The 16976-nt window shown below is 42.3% G+C and overlaps 1 protein-coding gene and 1 pseudogene across 3 annotated transcripts in view; one reads left to right on the top strand and one right to left on the bottom strand.

Annotated features, from left to right (window-relative positions):
* The window catches only part of LOC115199102 (voltage-dependent calcium channel subunit alpha-2/delta-1-like), a 176866-nt gene that overhangs the window by 60015 nt on the left and 99875 nt on the right, over positions 1–16976 (bottom strand). For all 3 annotated transcript variants that reach the window (XM_029761671.1, XM_029761670.1, XM_029761669.1), the window contains exons 7-9: positions 3474–3605; positions 741–810; positions 365–415 (exon numbers count right to left, since the gene is read on the bottom strand). In XM_029761671.1, the coding sequence (XP_029617531.1) occupies positions 365–415; positions 741–810; positions 3474–3605 (253 nt within the window). The remainder of the gene's footprint in view (positions 1–364; positions 416–740; positions 811–3473; positions 3606–16976) is intronic.
* LOC115199106 (pyrin pseudogene) lies at positions 10748–12363 on the top strand (annotated as a pseudogene).

The raw sequence follows: 16976 nt of genomic DNA on the forward strand, positions 1-16976 counted from the left end.
ATATTCCATTAAAAAAATCAAAACATAAAAAAAAAATACAACATTAACAACGTCTACATTGCGTTTCTGATCAATTTGATGTTAATTTAATTGACCCCCCCAAAAAATGTATTTCAAAAACAAGGACATTTATAAGTGACCCCAAACTTTTGAACGGTAGTGTACACTCACAGCAAAACAAATTATGGTTTCGCTATAGTTCATGACGAATTTTATTTCCTCAGTCTCTCCAAGTCATGAGATGATGCAGCTCTAAGCTCAGCATTACAGGCTGGTGGTGGGGGGAAGTCAGAACTTGTTTTTATGACTGGTCATGAAATGGATTATGACTGTAAATATGAATCACAAAGAGAGAGTCACTCACGCATCCACTAGGATCAGCATGTCCTTAGGCGACGCTGCCCCCTGGATGTACCTGGTAAACAAACCCGCAAATAAATACAGCGGTGAAAAAACACTTGACACTTTTACCTTATGTCTAATGATTCCAACAAATAGACCAACATAAAAAAACATTGTCAAAAGCAGTCTGACTTAATAGTCAATTGTAAAGTAACAGGGTTATGCATCTTTGTGTGTGTTGTGTGTGTGTGTGTGTGTGTGTGTGTGTGTTTCTCAAACAGTGTTTAATATGATGACCAAAAATCTAGGTTTAAGCAGGGCAGGCAATGTTCATTCTGAGAAACACTTGGAGAGATAGAGGACGAGGAGACAGGCGGTGACTCAATGTCTCCACTCACCAAGGTCGCCGCCGGACGTCGTAGAGGTCAATCTTATTGGGCGTTTTTCGCGAGTCCATCCAAGGGGATGCTGGGTACAAAGACAATTTAAATCAAATCAAACTTTATTTAAAGTGCATTTGAAAAGACAACACACTTCACAGTAAAAGCATAATGCTTAATTTGAGTCCAGACAGAGACTACTAACCAGCTGAATGTTACATACATCATAACAGTTTGACTTTAAACGCTGCATTTTAAATTCAACTTACTTTGATTCTAAATGTGGTTTTACAGACGTGTTGAATACGTTTTATGTATGTTTTATTTCCCTCATTAAAATGCATGCGTTTTTCTGGATTTTTTTGTTGTTATTCTGTCTCTTACTGTTCAAATAAACCTACCATTAAAATGATAGACTGATCATTTCTTTATCAGTGGGTAAACGTACAAAATCAGCAGGGGATCAAATACTTTTTTCCCTCACTGTACCTACACGTACGCTACGGTCACAAGACGCAGGCCTCCTAACTGTCCCTAGAATTTCTAAGCAAACAGCTGGAGGCAGGGCTTTCCCCTATAGAGCTCAATTTTTATGGAATGGTCTGCCTACCCATGTGAGAGACGCAGACTCGGTCTCAACCTTTAAGTCTTTATTGAAGACTCATCTCTTCAGTAGGTCCTATGATTGAGTGTAGTCTGGCCCAGGAGTGTGAAGGTGAACGAAAAGGCACTGGAGCAACGAACCGCCCTTGCTGTCTCTGCCTGGCCGGTTCCCCTCTCTCCACTGGGATTCTCTGACTCTATTACAGGGGCTGAGTCACTGGCTTACTGGTGCTCTTCCATGCCGTCCCTAGGAGGGGTGCCTCACTTGAGTGGGTTGAGTCTCTGACATGTCCTTCCTGTCCTGGTTGGCGCGCCCCTTGGGTTCGAGCCGTAGGGGAGAACTTCGTGGGCTATACTTGGCCTTGTCTCAGTGTAGTAAGTTGGTGGTTGAAGATATCCCTCTAGTGGTGTGGGGGCTGTGCTTTGGCAAAGTGGGTGGGGCTATATCCTGCCAGGTTGGCCCTGTCCGGGGTATAGTTGGACGAGGCCACAGTGTCTCCCGACCCCTCCTGTCTCAGCCGCCAGTATTTATGCTGCAATAGTTTATGTGTCGGGGGGCTAGGGTCAGTCTTTTATATCTGGAGTATTTATCCTGTCTTATCCGGTGTCCTGTGTGAATTTAAGTAAGCTCCCTCTAATTCTCTCTCTCTCTCTCTCTCTCTCTGAGGACCATGCCTCAGGACTACCTGGCCTGATGATTCCTTGCTGTCCCCAATCCACCTGGTCGTGCTGACCTGTTGCACCCTCGACAACCACTGTGATTATTATTACTTGACCCTGCTGGTCATCTATGAACGTTTGAACATCTTGGCTATGTACTGTTATAATCTCCACCTGGCACAGCCAGAAGAGGACTGGCCACCCCTCAGAGCCTGGTTCCTCTCTAAGTTTCTTCCTAGATTCCTGCCTTTCTAGGGAGTTTTTCCTAGCCACCGTGCTTCTACATCTGCATTGCTTGCTGTTTGGGGTTTTAGGCTGGTTTCTGTATAGCACTTTGTGACACCAGCTGATGTAAAAATGGCTTTATAAATACATTTGATGGATTGATAGATCTCTGCATGTGTGGTTCCCACAGTGAAGCATAGAGGAGGAGGTGTGATGGTGCTTTGCTGGTGACACTGTCTGTGATTTATTTAGAATTCAAGGCACACTTAACCAGCATGGCTACAACAGCATTCTGCAGTGATATGCCATCCCATCTGGTTTGCGCTTAGTGGGACAATCATTTGTTTTTCAACAGGACAATGACCCAACACACCTCCAGGCTGTGTAAGGGCTATTTGACCAAGGAGAGTGATGGAGTGCTGCATCAAATGACCTGGCCTCCACAATCACCCAACCCCAACCCAATTGAGAAGGTTTGGGATGAGTTGGACTGCAGAGTGAAGTAAAAGCAGCCAACAAGTGCTCAGCATATGTGGGAACTCCTTCAAGATGGTTGGAAAAGCATTCCTTATGAAGCTGGTTGAGAGAATGCCAAGTTTGTGCAAAGCTGTCATCAAGGCAAAGACTGGCTTTTTTATTTTATTTGTTTAACACTTTTTTGGTTACTACATGATTCCATGTGTTATTTCATAGTTTTGATGTCTTCACTATTATTCTACAATGTAGAAAATAGTAAAAATAAAGAAAAAGTCTTGAATGAGTAGGAGTCCAAACGTTTGACTGGTTCTGTATATTTAAAAAAAACCTTCTACATCAACAAATTTCACAAAGTGCTTTTCAGGTCGGTCATGTCAGAGGTAGGGCATAAGGAGGCAATTGATGGCTGTCCCTGTGTCCTTGTCCCCATCTCTGTCCCCGTGCCCGTCCCTGTGTGTGTGTCAACAAGCCCACAGCTACCCAGGCCTTGGTGACAAACACAGGGATCGCCGTGACTCACTGTTTTCCCAACCTCCGCGTGTGTGTGAGAGAGAGCTCTAGTGTGTGTGTGTGTGTTTGTGTGTGTGAGGGTGTGTGTGTGTGTGTGTGAGAGAGAGCGAGAGAGAGAGAGTGATCTTTCTCTCTCTTTCTGTGTGTTTTTTCAGTGTGTGTGAGTGCTGAGTAAATACAACGTGACAAAGTGGCCCAGCACATTACGTCTCCATTAATAGCCACTTTAAGGTCATGGGCTGATGGCGTAAGCCGATTGGCTGGCTGGTTACTCACCTGGGAAGTAGCGAGCCAATCCGGTGGCACTGCCGAACACCTGCCACAGTAGAGTAGGATCCTCTTCCTTGTTCTTCCTAAACACGGCCTCTAATGCGTCTGTCCAGTTCAGCTCATTCAGCACAATGGTGGCTGTGGGATAGACAAACACATACGCATACACATACATTAGTATTCACATAACAGAGTTAAATGCCCACTCTGTGATATTTACAACTGTTTATGATAATTTGAATTAACAACTCCTTTTCTGAGGGGACTTCCTTTGAGGTGACGGATTGGTATACAAGACACATAACAACATGATATAACTCAAAAACATGTACAGAAATGCTATTGAAGCAATAGATGAGTATTCACAGAGAGAGAGCCGAAGCGAGAGGTTTCACTCCCGTCAAAATCTATCCACGTGGGAAAACAGTGATTATGGCTTAACCCCCTAAGGTCAATGTCTGCACCCCCGCTGAAATCTAATTAGCATAATATAAAAATCTCCATTAAAATCTGTCAGTTTAAGCTAGAGATATCGGTTGTATTGCATTGGATGAGTCTCAATCCACTGCATGTGGATGTCGCACTATGTCAGTGAAAGCTGACAGAGCTAGAGCGGTGTTTGTCAGATCATGAAACAACCTGAAAATCAGTCCAAAAATCGTTTTGGCCTACAAACTATTATGACCCCTCTGTGGAAAGGTTAGGCTCTTACCAACAAGTACATGTAAAGCTCCCTGAGTGGCGCAGCAGTCTAAGGCACTGCATTGCAGTCCTTGAGGTGTCACTACAGACCCGGGTTCCATCCCAGGCTGTGTCACAACCAGCCATGACCGGGTGTCCTATAGGGTGGTGCACAATTGACCCAGCATCGTCCGGGTAAGGGGAGGGTTTGGCCAGGGGGGCTTTACTTGGCTTTAATTGCGCTCTAGCCACTCCTTGTGGCGGGCCGGGTGCCTGCACGTTGACTTCGGTTGTCAGTTGAACAGTGTTTCCTATGACACATTGGTGCGGCTGGCTTCCGGGTTAACTTCTTATGGCTGGGTGGCAGTATTGAATAGCTTGGATGAATAAGGTGCCCAGAGTAAACTGCCTGCTACTCAGGCCCAGAAGCTAAGATATGCATATTATTAGTAGATTTGGATAGACACTCTGAAGTAAACACTCTGAAGTTTCTAAAACTGTTTGAATGATGTCTGTGAGTATAACAGACCTCATATGGCAGGCAAAAACCTGAGAAAAAATCCAACCAGGAAGTGGGAAATCTGAGGTTTGTAGTTTTTCAAGTCTTGGCCTATCCAATATACAGTGTCTGTGGGGTCATATTGCACTTCCTAAGGCTTTGACTAGATGTCAACAGTCTTTAGAACCTTGTTTGAGGCTTCTACTGTGAAGTGGGGGAGAATAAGAGCTGATTGAGTGAGAGGTCTGCCAGAAGGGCATCTTCAGTCATGCGTGCGCCCATGAGAGGTAGCCGAGTTCCATTGCATTTTTTAAAGACAAAGGAATTCTCCGGTTGAAACCTTATTGAAGATTTATGATAAAATCATCCTAAAGATTGATTCTATACATTGTTTGACATGTTTCTACGAACTGTAATGGAATTGTTTGAGTTTTCGTCTGGCCTGCGCGTCGTGAATTTGCATTTGTGAACTTAAGGCGTGAACAAAAAATAGGTATTTGGACATAAAGGATGGACTTTATCGAACAAAACAAACATTTATTGTTGAACTGGGATTCCTGGGAGTGCATTCTGATGAAGATCATCAAAGGTAAGTGAATATTTATAATGCTATTTCTGACTATTGTTGACTCCAACGTCTGAGCGCCGTACTCAGATTATTGCATGGTGTGCTTTTTCGGTAAAGCTTTTTTGAAATCTGACACAGCGGTTCCATTAAGGAGAAGTTTATCTAATGTTCCATGTATAACACTTGTATTTTCATCAACATTTATGATGAGTATTTCTGTAAATTGATGTGGCTCTCTGCAAAACCACCGGATGTTTTGGAAGCAAAACATTACTGAACATTACGCGCCAATGTAAACTGAGATTTTTGGATATAAATATGAACTTTATCGAACAAAACATACATGTATTGTGTAACATGAAGTCCTATGAGTGTCATCTGATGAAGATCATCAAAGGTTAGTGATTCATTTTATCTCTATTTCTGCTTTTTGTGACTCCTCTCTTTGGCTGGAAAAATGGCTGTGTTTGTCTGTGACTAGTTGCTGACCTAACATAATCGTTTGGTGTGCTTTCGTAGCAAAGCCTTTTTGAAATCGGACACTGTGTTGGGATTAACAACAAGTGTATCTTTAAAATGGTGTAAAATACTTGTATGTTTTATGAGATTTTAATTATGAGATTTCTGTTGATTGAATTTGGCGCCCTGCACTTTCACTGGCTGTTGTCATATCGATCCCGTTACCGGGATTCCAGCCATAAGAAGTTAAGTGGGCGGGTGTTAAGGAGTGTGTTTTGGTGGGTCATGTTTCAGAGGACGCATGAATTGACTTTCACCTCTCCTGCGCCAGTCGACACTTAGCGTTGCGCATGGTGATCTAAGGCTTGTCTGTGGCTGCTCGGGCATGGAAACCCATTTCATGAAGCTCCCGACGAACAGTTCTTGTGCTGACGTTGCTTCCAGGGGCAGTTTGGAACTCGTGTTGCAACCGAGGACAGACTATTTTTACTTGCTTCAGCACCCGGCGTCCTGTTCTGTGAGCTTGTGTGGCCTACCACTTCGTGGCTGAGCCGTTGTTGCTCCTAGACCTTTCCACTTCACAATAACAGCACTTACAGTTGACCAGGGCAGCTCTAGCAGGGCAGAAATTTGACGAACTGACTAGTTGGAAATGTGGCATCCAATGACGGTGCTACGTTGAAAGTCACTGAGGTATGTCCTGCCGTACATACCTACACGTACGCTATGGTCACAAGACGCAGGCCTCCTAACTGTCCCTACAATTTCTAAGCAAACAGCTGGAGGCAGGGCTTTCTCCTATAGAGCTCCATTTTTATGGAATGGTCTGCCTACCCATGTGAGAGACGCAGACTCGGTCTCAACCTTTACGTAAGTCTTTATTGAAGAATCATCTCTTCAGTAGGTCCTATGATTGAGTGTAGTCTGGCCCAGGAGTGTGAAGGTGAACGGAAAGACACTGGAGCAACGAACCGCCCTTGCTGTCTCTTCCTGGCTGGTTCCCCTCTCTCCACTGGGATTCTCTGCCTCTAACCCTATTACAGGGGCTGAGTCACTGGCTTACTGGTGCTCTTCCATGCCGTCCCTAGGAGTGCGTCACTTGAGTGGGTTGAGTCAATGATGTGATCTTCCTGTCTGGGTTGGCGCCCCCCCCCCCCCCCTTGGGTTGTGCCGTGGCGGAGATCTTTGTGGGCTATACTCGGCCTTGTCTTAGGATGGTAAGTTGCTGGTTGAAGATATCCCTCTAGTGGTGTGGGGGTTGTGTTTTGGCAAAGTGGGTGGGGTTAAATCCTGCCTGTTTGGCCCTGTCTGGGGGTATCGTTGGATGGGGCCACACTGTCTCCTGACCCCTCCTGTCTCAGCCTCCAGTATTTATGTTACAGTAGTTTATGTGTCGGGGGGCTAGGGTCAGTCTGTTATATCTGGAGTATATCTCCTGTCTTATCCGGTGTCCTGTGTGAATTTAAGTATGCTCTCTCTAATTCTCTCTTTCTTTCTCTCTCTCTCTTTCTTTCTCTCAGAGGACCTGAGCCCTAGGACCATGCCTCAGGACTACCTGGCCTGATGACTCCTTGCTGTCCCCAGTCCACCTGACCGTGCTGCTGCTCCATTTTCAACTGTTCTGCCTGCGGCTATGGAACCCTGACCTGTTCACTGGACGTGCTACCTGTCCCAAACCTGCTGTTTTTAGCTCTCTAGAGACAGCAGGAGCGGTAGAGATACTCTGAATGATCGGCTATGAAAAACCAACTGACATTTACTCCTGAGGTGCTGACCTGTTGCACACTCGACAACCACTGTGATTATTATTATTATTTGACCCTGCTGGTCATCTATGAACATTTGAACATCTTGGCCATGTTCTGTTATAATCTCCACCCGGCACAGCCAGAAGAGGACTGGCCACCCCTCATAGCTTGGTTCCTCTCTAGGTTTCTTCCTAGGTTCTGGCCTTTCTAGGGAGTTTTTCCTAGCGACCGTGCTTCTGCACCTGCATTGCTTGCTGTTTGGAGTTTTAGGCTGGGTTTCTGTACAGCACCTTGTGACATCAGCTGATGTAAGAACGGCTTTAAAAATAAATGTGATTGATTTATTGACTGAGCTGTTCAGTAAGACCAATTCTACTGCCAATGTTTGTCTATGGAGATTGCATGGCTGTGTGCTCAATTTGATATACCTGTCAGATCCGGGTGTGGCTGAAATAGCTGAATCCACACTTTTTTGATACTTCAGGGGTCATAAAATTACAAATGAAATAGCTAAATGATTCTTGGTATGACCTTCGTTAAATTCCATATAGCTTAGTAGAATATGATACATATGACAGTGGACAGTCACACAGACACCTCAATTTCAATAATGTATCTGAATCTTGAATTCAATCTAGATAAATATATCCATGCTATAAAAACAAATCTCTACAGACAATGGTATGCTGGTACCTGAGAGAATTCAGGCATGTAAGGGGTTAACTGCTCCAGGAAGAACAAGGTGCATAGCTGTATTGGGTGGGGAGAAGCTGATCACACACTGAGGACTATCTTTATTTCCTCCAGAGCTTCCCATCCCTGTGCAGCCCTCCACTCACCAAGGACTGGTCTGAGATCAGTGTTCACAGTGATCTCTGTTTGATGACTTTGAGGAGAGTGGCGTGTCAGTTGGAGGAGACACTGAATAAAGAGATTGAGAAGCTTCCTGAAATCAAACTGAAGAGGATTCAGCAGTATGCAGTGGATGTGACTCTGGACCCTGATACAGCACAACGTGAACTCATCCTGTCTGAGGATGGGAAAGAAGTAAGATATGGAGACACACAACAGAATCTCCCTAATAACCCAAAGAGGTTTGATCCTGTCCTTATTGTCTTGGGAAAGGAGGGATTCTCCTCAGGGAGATTTTACTATGAGGTGACTGTTACAGGGAAGACTGGATGGAGTTTAGGAGTGGCCAGAGAGTCCATAAACAGGAAGGGGAATATCACACTGTCCCCCGATAGTGGATGCTAGGCTGTGGTCCTGACAGATAGGAGTAAGTACGCAGCTTGTGCCCCCATCTTTACCCCCCTCTACTTGAGAGAGAAGCCCCAGAAGGTGGGGGTATTTGTGGATTATGAGGAGGGGCAGGTCTCCTTTTATGATGTGGAGGCCAGGTCTCATATCTACTCTTTCACTGGCTACACCTTCACTGAGAAACGATATCCATGCTTCAACCCTAGTGTTAATCATGATGGTAAAAACTCTGCCCCTCTGATTTCCCCTGTCAATCACACAGACTGAGTTTGAACCTGAAAGTAAGTGACCTGTAAAATAAGTACCTCAATTAGAGTTGTCTTTTATGAAACTCCAGGGAGAATATTTCACTGTAGAGTATTACTGATGTGCTTGTTTGTTATAATCAGTATTCCATCTGTCATTATGTCCAACCTCTGAATATAAATGGAAAAACCAAAGCCTATAAAAAGCATTGTTAGTCTGTTAGACATGATGAGTGCAGAATGCAGCAGCAATGTAACATAGTCTACCTGTATTACCATATCTCTCAGGCTCACATCAAGTTATTACTTCATATCTGGGAGAGATTTCAGGGGATGTTCTGATTATTTTTTATCAGATAATATCACCACTACATGTTTGTTTTACCTACACTCTTAGAAAAAAAGTGCTAAGTAGAGCCACACAGGTGTTTTCGGTTTGTAACCATAGGGCAACCCTTTTTGGTGCTGGGTAGAACCCTTTGCAGAGGGTTCTATCTAGAACCCACTATGTAGGGTTCTTCCAAGAACCCCCTCTATATGGTTGTACCTACAACCCTCTATGTAGGGTTCTACCAAGAACCACTTTAACGTCTAAAGGTTTTTCATAGAACTGCCCATGAAGGGTTCTACCAAGAAACCTTCTATCTTTGAGGGATCTTCTTAGGACCATCTATGAACGGTTCCACCAGCCTTATTAGCCTTTAAAATGTAATTATTAATGACAATACATTGCATGTATCATAAGGCCTTTGTCTGAGGGCCTAGTTATGCCATAACACATTGGTGTTAGGAATCTCCTGGTTTACATGCCACATCAGGCCTGATAGTCACATTATGCTGACTTGCAAAGTGATGTGTAATTCATAAATCCAGCCAGTGATAGGCTACCTAACAATTGGAATTGATAATCACCCCCAACCTGCATTCAGAATGACTGCAGGGTAGGAAAGATTGAATACTGAGACAACGTCAATCATTTAAACTGGAACAACTATCTCAGTAACGGGTGCAATGAATCCAATTACAAACCGATTGGATTAGTTTAGATATTATCTTTGTGTAGCATACAATTAATCAACCATTCAATGTACATGCAAAAACACAGATATTACAGTAAAACAAACAATTCTGAAAATCTTCCTGCAATAGAGCATGCTGGGAAATATTATATATGGCTCTATGTAGAACCCTTCTTGCCTTCCAAAGAATCCTTTTTTCCTTCCAAAGAATCATCAAGAACCCTTGTCTTCCAAAAAGGGTTCTTCTGATCAAAACAGTTCTTGGTAGAGCCCTATCCCTCCGTAAAGAACCTTTTTGGAATTATTTTTTCTAAGAGTGTAGATATTATGCACACTGTATATCTCTGTTGATCCTCATTAGCTGTAATTAACACTTAGTAACATTCAGGATTTTTCAAATCCAGTTGAAAAGTGATCAAATTGGTATTGGGTCTAGTACAGTCCCAGAGCTTTAGAATAGTGATGGCTATTTATGACATCAGTTTGGAATAGTAGACTTATGCCACTGTGGGGAAATATATGTGATATTGGGTTGTGTGTAATAAATGGTGTGTTTCTGACTCATCATTGTATATAATTCTCAAAGATTTTTTTTTACTAAAAAATAAATCTACATGTTATTGCACCTTGTCTGTCTGCCTTTCTGAACTGATAATAACATGAATAACACTCATTGTGAAAATAAAGGCAAAGAATTAGTGAGTGAATGATGAAAACAATCAAGAGAAACATGACAGTGGACAGTCACACAGGCACCTTAACTTAAATAATGTACTATTGACTTAAATCGAAAAAAAAATATCCATGCAATAAAATTCATAATCTACAGACAATGGAAAACTGGCATCTGAGCGAGTTCAGCCATGTAAGGAGTTAACTGTTCCAGGGAGAGGGGAGGACCATTTCAACATCACTTTGCTGAAGTGGATTGGGAGGAGCATTACAATGTCACTTTGCTGAAATGAAACTTCAGTATACAGTGTACTGAGTATGGAATAAACTCTCCCCAGCTCTTCAGAAATATCTATTAAATACACAGTCTACTATCTCACAGAAAATACAAAGATATTACCCACAAACGCATGCTGGTGAGTAGAGAGATTAACATGGACAGATAAATTAAGTTAAATTAAGATTAAGTTCAACCATGTTTGATGTGTGTAAATCCTTTTTAGTTTCCAACAGTATATTTAAACTCTTTATTCTTTGGTTTTAGTACTATTTTCTATGTTATATGGTAACGCGTGTCTAGATTGGCTAGTATCCCTCCATAACGCAATGTTGGAAACTCTAAAGCTTAAACTACAATTTAGTTGGCTGATTCTAGATTATGTATTTTTTACGGTTTGACTTTTCTTTCTCTGTCTAGATATGCCCACCTCCAGTAGTCTCCTGTATGAAGAGCAATTCCTGTGCTCTATCTGTCTGGATGTACTGTAGTCACCGAGGAAGGCTGAAGGGCTCATTAAAGAGCTGGAGCAGGAAACCACTGAGCTAAAGAGAAGAAGCACTGAGCTGGAGCAGCTCTCACACACTGAGGACGACCTAAACCTCCTCCAGAGCTTCCCATCCCTGTGCAGCCCTCCACTCACCAAGGACAGTGATCTGTGTGTGGGGACTGTGAGGAGAGGTGTGTCTCAGCTAGAAGAGACAGTCATGAGTGAGATGAAGAGGCTGTTTGATGATGAGCTGAAGAGGATTCAGCAGTATGCAGTGGATGTTATTCTGGACCCTGATACAGCAAGCCCCTGGCTCATTCTGTCTAAGAATGGGAAAGAAGTGAGAACTGGAGAAAAAAAACACAAGCTCCCTGATAACCCAAAGAGGTTTGATTCTGCCGTTAATGTCTTGGGGGAAAAAGGCTTCTCCTCAGGGAGATTCTACTATGAGGTAACTGTTACAGGGAAGACTGAGTGGAATTTAGGAGTGGCCAGAGAGTCTATCAACAGAAAAGGGACTGTTACATTAAGCCCTGATAATGGACGCTGGGCAGTGATCCTGAGGGATGGGAGTAAGTACATAGCTTGTGCCCCGACCCGTGTCCACCTCTACCTGAGAGAGAAGCCCCAGAAGGTGGGGGTGTTTGTGGATTATGAGGAGGGTCAGGTCTCATTTTATGATGTGGAGACCAGATCTCATATCTACTCTTTCACTGGCTACACCTTCACTGAGAAACTATATCCATACTTCAGCCCTTTGCTCAATGATGGTGGTAAAAACTCTACTCCTCTAATCATCTCTCCTGTCAATCACACAGACTGAGTTTGAACCTGAAATTAACTGACCTGTAAAATTAGTACCTCAATTAGAGTTCACTCTTTCATCAAACACCAGGGAGAATATTTCACTGTAGTTTATTATCTGATGTTTGTTATTATTATTTGACTTCTAAAAGAACAATCCTTTATCTGATCTTAACGGAGCACTGGGCCGGCCACTCTTAAATATCACCTGGGCCAGCACAGGGGAAACACCTTCCCACTAATGAGATGACAAACCAGCACAGGTGTAACACATACTGAGTAACGAGGGGACACTAATCAGTGCGCACCACGTGCCAATGTCCAACCTCTGAATATAAATGGAAAAACCAAAGCCTATAAAAAGCATTGTTAGTCTGTTAGACATGATGAGTGCAGAATGCAGCAGCAATGTAACATAGTCTACCTGTATTACCAATATCGCCAAGGCTCACAACAAGGTATGACTTCATATCTGGGAGAGAGAATTCAGAGGTTGTTCTGATTATTGTTCCCCATGATGATATCGGGGAGGGGACTGTGACTTTGTCTCTGTCCAATAGCACGCCTGTATGTTTGTCACATGAAACTTGGTTGTATGATGTGTCTTGCTGTAGAGATCTGGCATGTTCTAAATGACACAGACTGGCCAGGTGGAGGCACTATAACAAGCAAATGAAAATGAATATTTTGAAAGGTCACGCCCCTCACCCAGTTTGTCCAAAAGTCATGAAATTCAGTACATTGGTCCTCCTCTTCACAAGGAACAAATTTGCAGCAGGGATCCATAAGGTCCACCATGATGGATATTACGCCATTTAGTATTTTGTGAATAATACTTAAAACGCTACTCCTCTGGCACTGAATGACCGATCTGCAAGAAACTTCACATGCAGCACGTATGGCCAAACGTCTCTCAACGCAATATATTCCAGACTAGTACCTAAAACAACATGGCCGTAATGGCCAATAAACTTTCATGTGGTCTGACACATAAATCAGTCACAGATATTTGTATTGTAACAAATTCGGTACACATGTTGAAAACACTGTCAACAAGACCCAACATATGCAAGAACATTCATATCAACCACAAGGTGGCACTATAACGGGCACATGTTTTGTTAATATCAGCATTGTCTAGTTTGAATTTTCCGGGGGAAGGGGGTTGTATCGTTGAGGAGGACAAAATGTTTAATGTTGCACTGTTTTAATTCTGATAATATCGGCACTATATGTTTGTTTTACTTAGATATATACAATGCATATACTCTGTTGATCCTCAATAGCTTTAATGGACACTGAGTAACATTCAGGATGTCTGGATAATTAAATTATAGTGATACAATTGGTATTCAGTCTAGCACAGCACCAGAGCTTTAGAATAGTGATGGGCATTTATGACATCAGCCTTATTCTATGAAATATGATTGAATTGAATGTCATTTTTTTTAGTGGGGGGGTATATTATATGGGGGTGTTTAATCGTCTGTTTCTATGGTTTTGATGACTCATTGTCACTGCATTTCAACATCACCTTGTCGAAATAAAACTAAAGTATACAGTGTATTGTGTACGGTACCAAACTCTCTCCAGCTCTTCAGAAATATCTATTCAGTACCCATACACTGTGTCTACTTTCTCACAGAAAGAACAGAGATATTATCCACAAACAAGCAGATGAGTAGAGAGATTAACATGGACAGACAAATTGAAAGGTAAGCTTTAGTGTGTTTACTACTTCTTACTTTTTTGTTTTAACAGTGTGCAAATCCTTTTTTCTTTTCAACTGTATGTTTAATCTCTTTATCCTTTGGTTAGACTATTTTCAATGCTATATGGTAACACATTGTATCAAGGTTGGCTAGTATCCACCCATAATGCAATGCTGGAAACTCTAAAGCTAAAACTACAACTGAATTGACTGATTCTACACTTTTAGAAAAACAGGTGCTAAGAAGAACCATACAGGGTTCTTTGGTTTGTCCCCATTGGGCAACCCTTTTTGGTGCTGGGTAGAACCCTTTGTAGGTTCTATCTAAAACCCTTCATGTTGGGTTCTTCAAAGAACCCCTTGTATATGGTTCTACCTAGAAGCCTCTATGAAGGGTTCTACCAATAACCATTTTATCAGCAAAAGTTTCTTCCTAGAACCATCTATGAAGGGTTCTATTGAGAATCCTCTTATCTTCGGAGAGTTTTTCCTGGAACCCTGTATGAACGAGTGGAACCCACCAGCCTTATTAGCCTTTCAAATTAAATTATTATGACAATACATTACATGTATCTTATACAATGGGTGGGTCTAATCCTGAATGGTGATTGGTTATAACCACATTCCAGCTGGTGTCTATTCCACAAGTTACCACCGGCTAAATCTATGATGTTAAAATGCCTATTTACTCTGTTCCATCTGACTGCGCAATCCACTGTCTCATCAGCCCAGCCAGGCAATTTATCAACTAGATCTCCACTATAAAAAGCATCTACAACAGTAGAGATTTGAATACAATTTAGTCGGTCTCCGACATTTGCAACATTGTTTCAATATTCAAATTCCTTCTCCAGCTGTCCCATAGCAGCGAACGTGTCGAGAGTCAGGAGGCGGGATGAGACAGGCAGGCAGGCAGCTTTTCTCAGCCAGTCGAAATCATGAATGAATTTTTATGGATATATACAAAGAACTATCAATAGAAAACAGGTCAAACGAAACAAAGTGCAGCTAGTTTGCAGTCTTCCCAGCTTCAGTTTGAAGTGATTGTATTAGCTGTGTTGTTGGCTAGCTTCTCTGAACAACAGTGTCCTGAGGAGAGAGCACATTTTCTATGCCAGGTGAAATTGCGCATCATTAGCTCATTGTTATGGATGTATCCAAATAAATGTCACTAGAAAACACCTAAAACAAATGCAGCTACTTTGTTGTTATTCTGGCTGCACTGTTTGACGTGACTAAGTTATCCATAGTTGTCTAACTAGCAAGCAAGGGATAAGAACGTTGCCAGAAAGTATGGCAATAGAACATTTAGAACGAACGACTGGGTCGCGTCTCTGGCAACCGAACCGATAGACCAGCCGGCTTGGGTAGCAACCCAAGATTTGTGTCGGGACTATATCTTGTGTAAGGATTAAATAGTATGAATAAATTAATTAAAACGTTTAATGAAAATATGTAAATCATTATTTCAATATGTTGGTAACCCATTGTTTGAAAGTGATAAAGCCCTCAAAGCCGGTGTTTGTCTTGGGCCTAACAACACCCGTGCCAATATATCCTCCAAACACGCGCTTCTTGTGCATTACCACTTAAATAAGGCCTTTCTTTGAGGGCCTAGTTACAGTGGGGCGGCAGCGTAGCCTAGTGGTTAGAGCGTTGGACTAGTAACCGAAAGGTTTTAAGATTGACTCCCCGAGCTGACAAGGTACAAATCTGTCGTTCTGCCCCTGAACAAGGCAGTTAACACACTGTTCCTAGGCCATCATTGAAAATAAGAATTGGTTCTTAACTGACTTGCCTAGTAAAATAAAAAAATACCCTATCACAGTTTTGTTAATCATTTCCTGGTTTACAGGCAACATCAGGCCTGCAAGTCACATTATCATGGCTTGAAAAATGATGTGTAATTCAATATTTGGAATCAAGCCAGAGTTAGGATATCCAACAAGTGGAATTCTTAAATCACCCGCAACCTGCATTCAGAATGACTGCCAGGGTAGGGAATATTGAATACTGAGACTACCTCGATCATCTAAACTGGAACAACCAAAATTACTAACAGATTGGATTAGTTTAGAAAACTGTATGTTATTTATCTCTGTGTAGCATAAAATGTATTAACCAATAAATGTACAGATATTACAGTAAAATAAACAATTCTAAAAATATCTCTGCAACAGAGCATGCTGTGAAAAAATATATAAGGTTCTATGTAGAACCCTTCCAAAGAATCATCAAAAAACTCTTTCTTCCAAAAACGCTTTAGGATGGTAAAGGGTCTAGGTGGGACAGCAGGTAGCCTAGTGGTTAGGGTATTGGACTTGTAACTGAAATGTTGAAAGATCAAATCCCTGAGCTGACAAGGTAAAAAGTTGTCATTCTGAACAAGGCAGTTAACCCACTGCCTTGAACCCTTTGACTTACAATATTCTTCCAAAAATCATTCCTGGTAGAACCCTATCCCTCTGCAAAGAACCCTTTTTTCTAAGAGTGTAGAGAATTTTTGGGGAGAGACATTTTATGTTAAACTCACATTTTGATCACTTGAAGACAAAGAAGAACCATCGGAGAAAAGTCCTGCTTCATCTCCATCTAGATAAGGCGTCCTCCAGCAGTATCGTGTCTGAAGAGCAGGTCCTGTGCTCAGTCTGTCTGGATGTGTTCACTGAGCCTGTCTCTATTCAATGTGGACACAATTTCTGCATGACCTGTATCAGGATGTATTGGGATAGCAGTGACATGTGCCAGTGTCCCATCTGTAAAAATACATTTGATAAGAGACTAGATCTCTTTGTTAATGCTTTGATTCCTGAGATCGCCATTCAGTTCAGGAAGTCAGTCCAGTGAAAGCTACCAGCAGCCCAAACCAATGCCCTGTCAAACCTGGAGAAGTGTCCTCTTCTCCTTGAGAGAGAAGCCCCAGAAGGTATACTCCTGTTGTAAAGAAGCAATATGCTTAATATTAGGAAAGTTAATAAATATAGTAGGCCTAGCCTATAGAAAGCTGATGGGATCCTTCTGTTTCTAATAGAGGCAATCACTCTGTTTTCTCAGGCAATTGCATAGCCTATAGAAA

Source organism: Salmo trutta, chromosome 8, assembly GCF_901001165.1.
Source record: "Salmo trutta chromosome 8, fSalTru1.1, whole genome shotgun sequence".
Lineage (NCBI taxonomy): Eukaryota > Metazoa > Chordata > Actinopteri > Salmoniformes > Salmonidae > Salmo > Salmo trutta.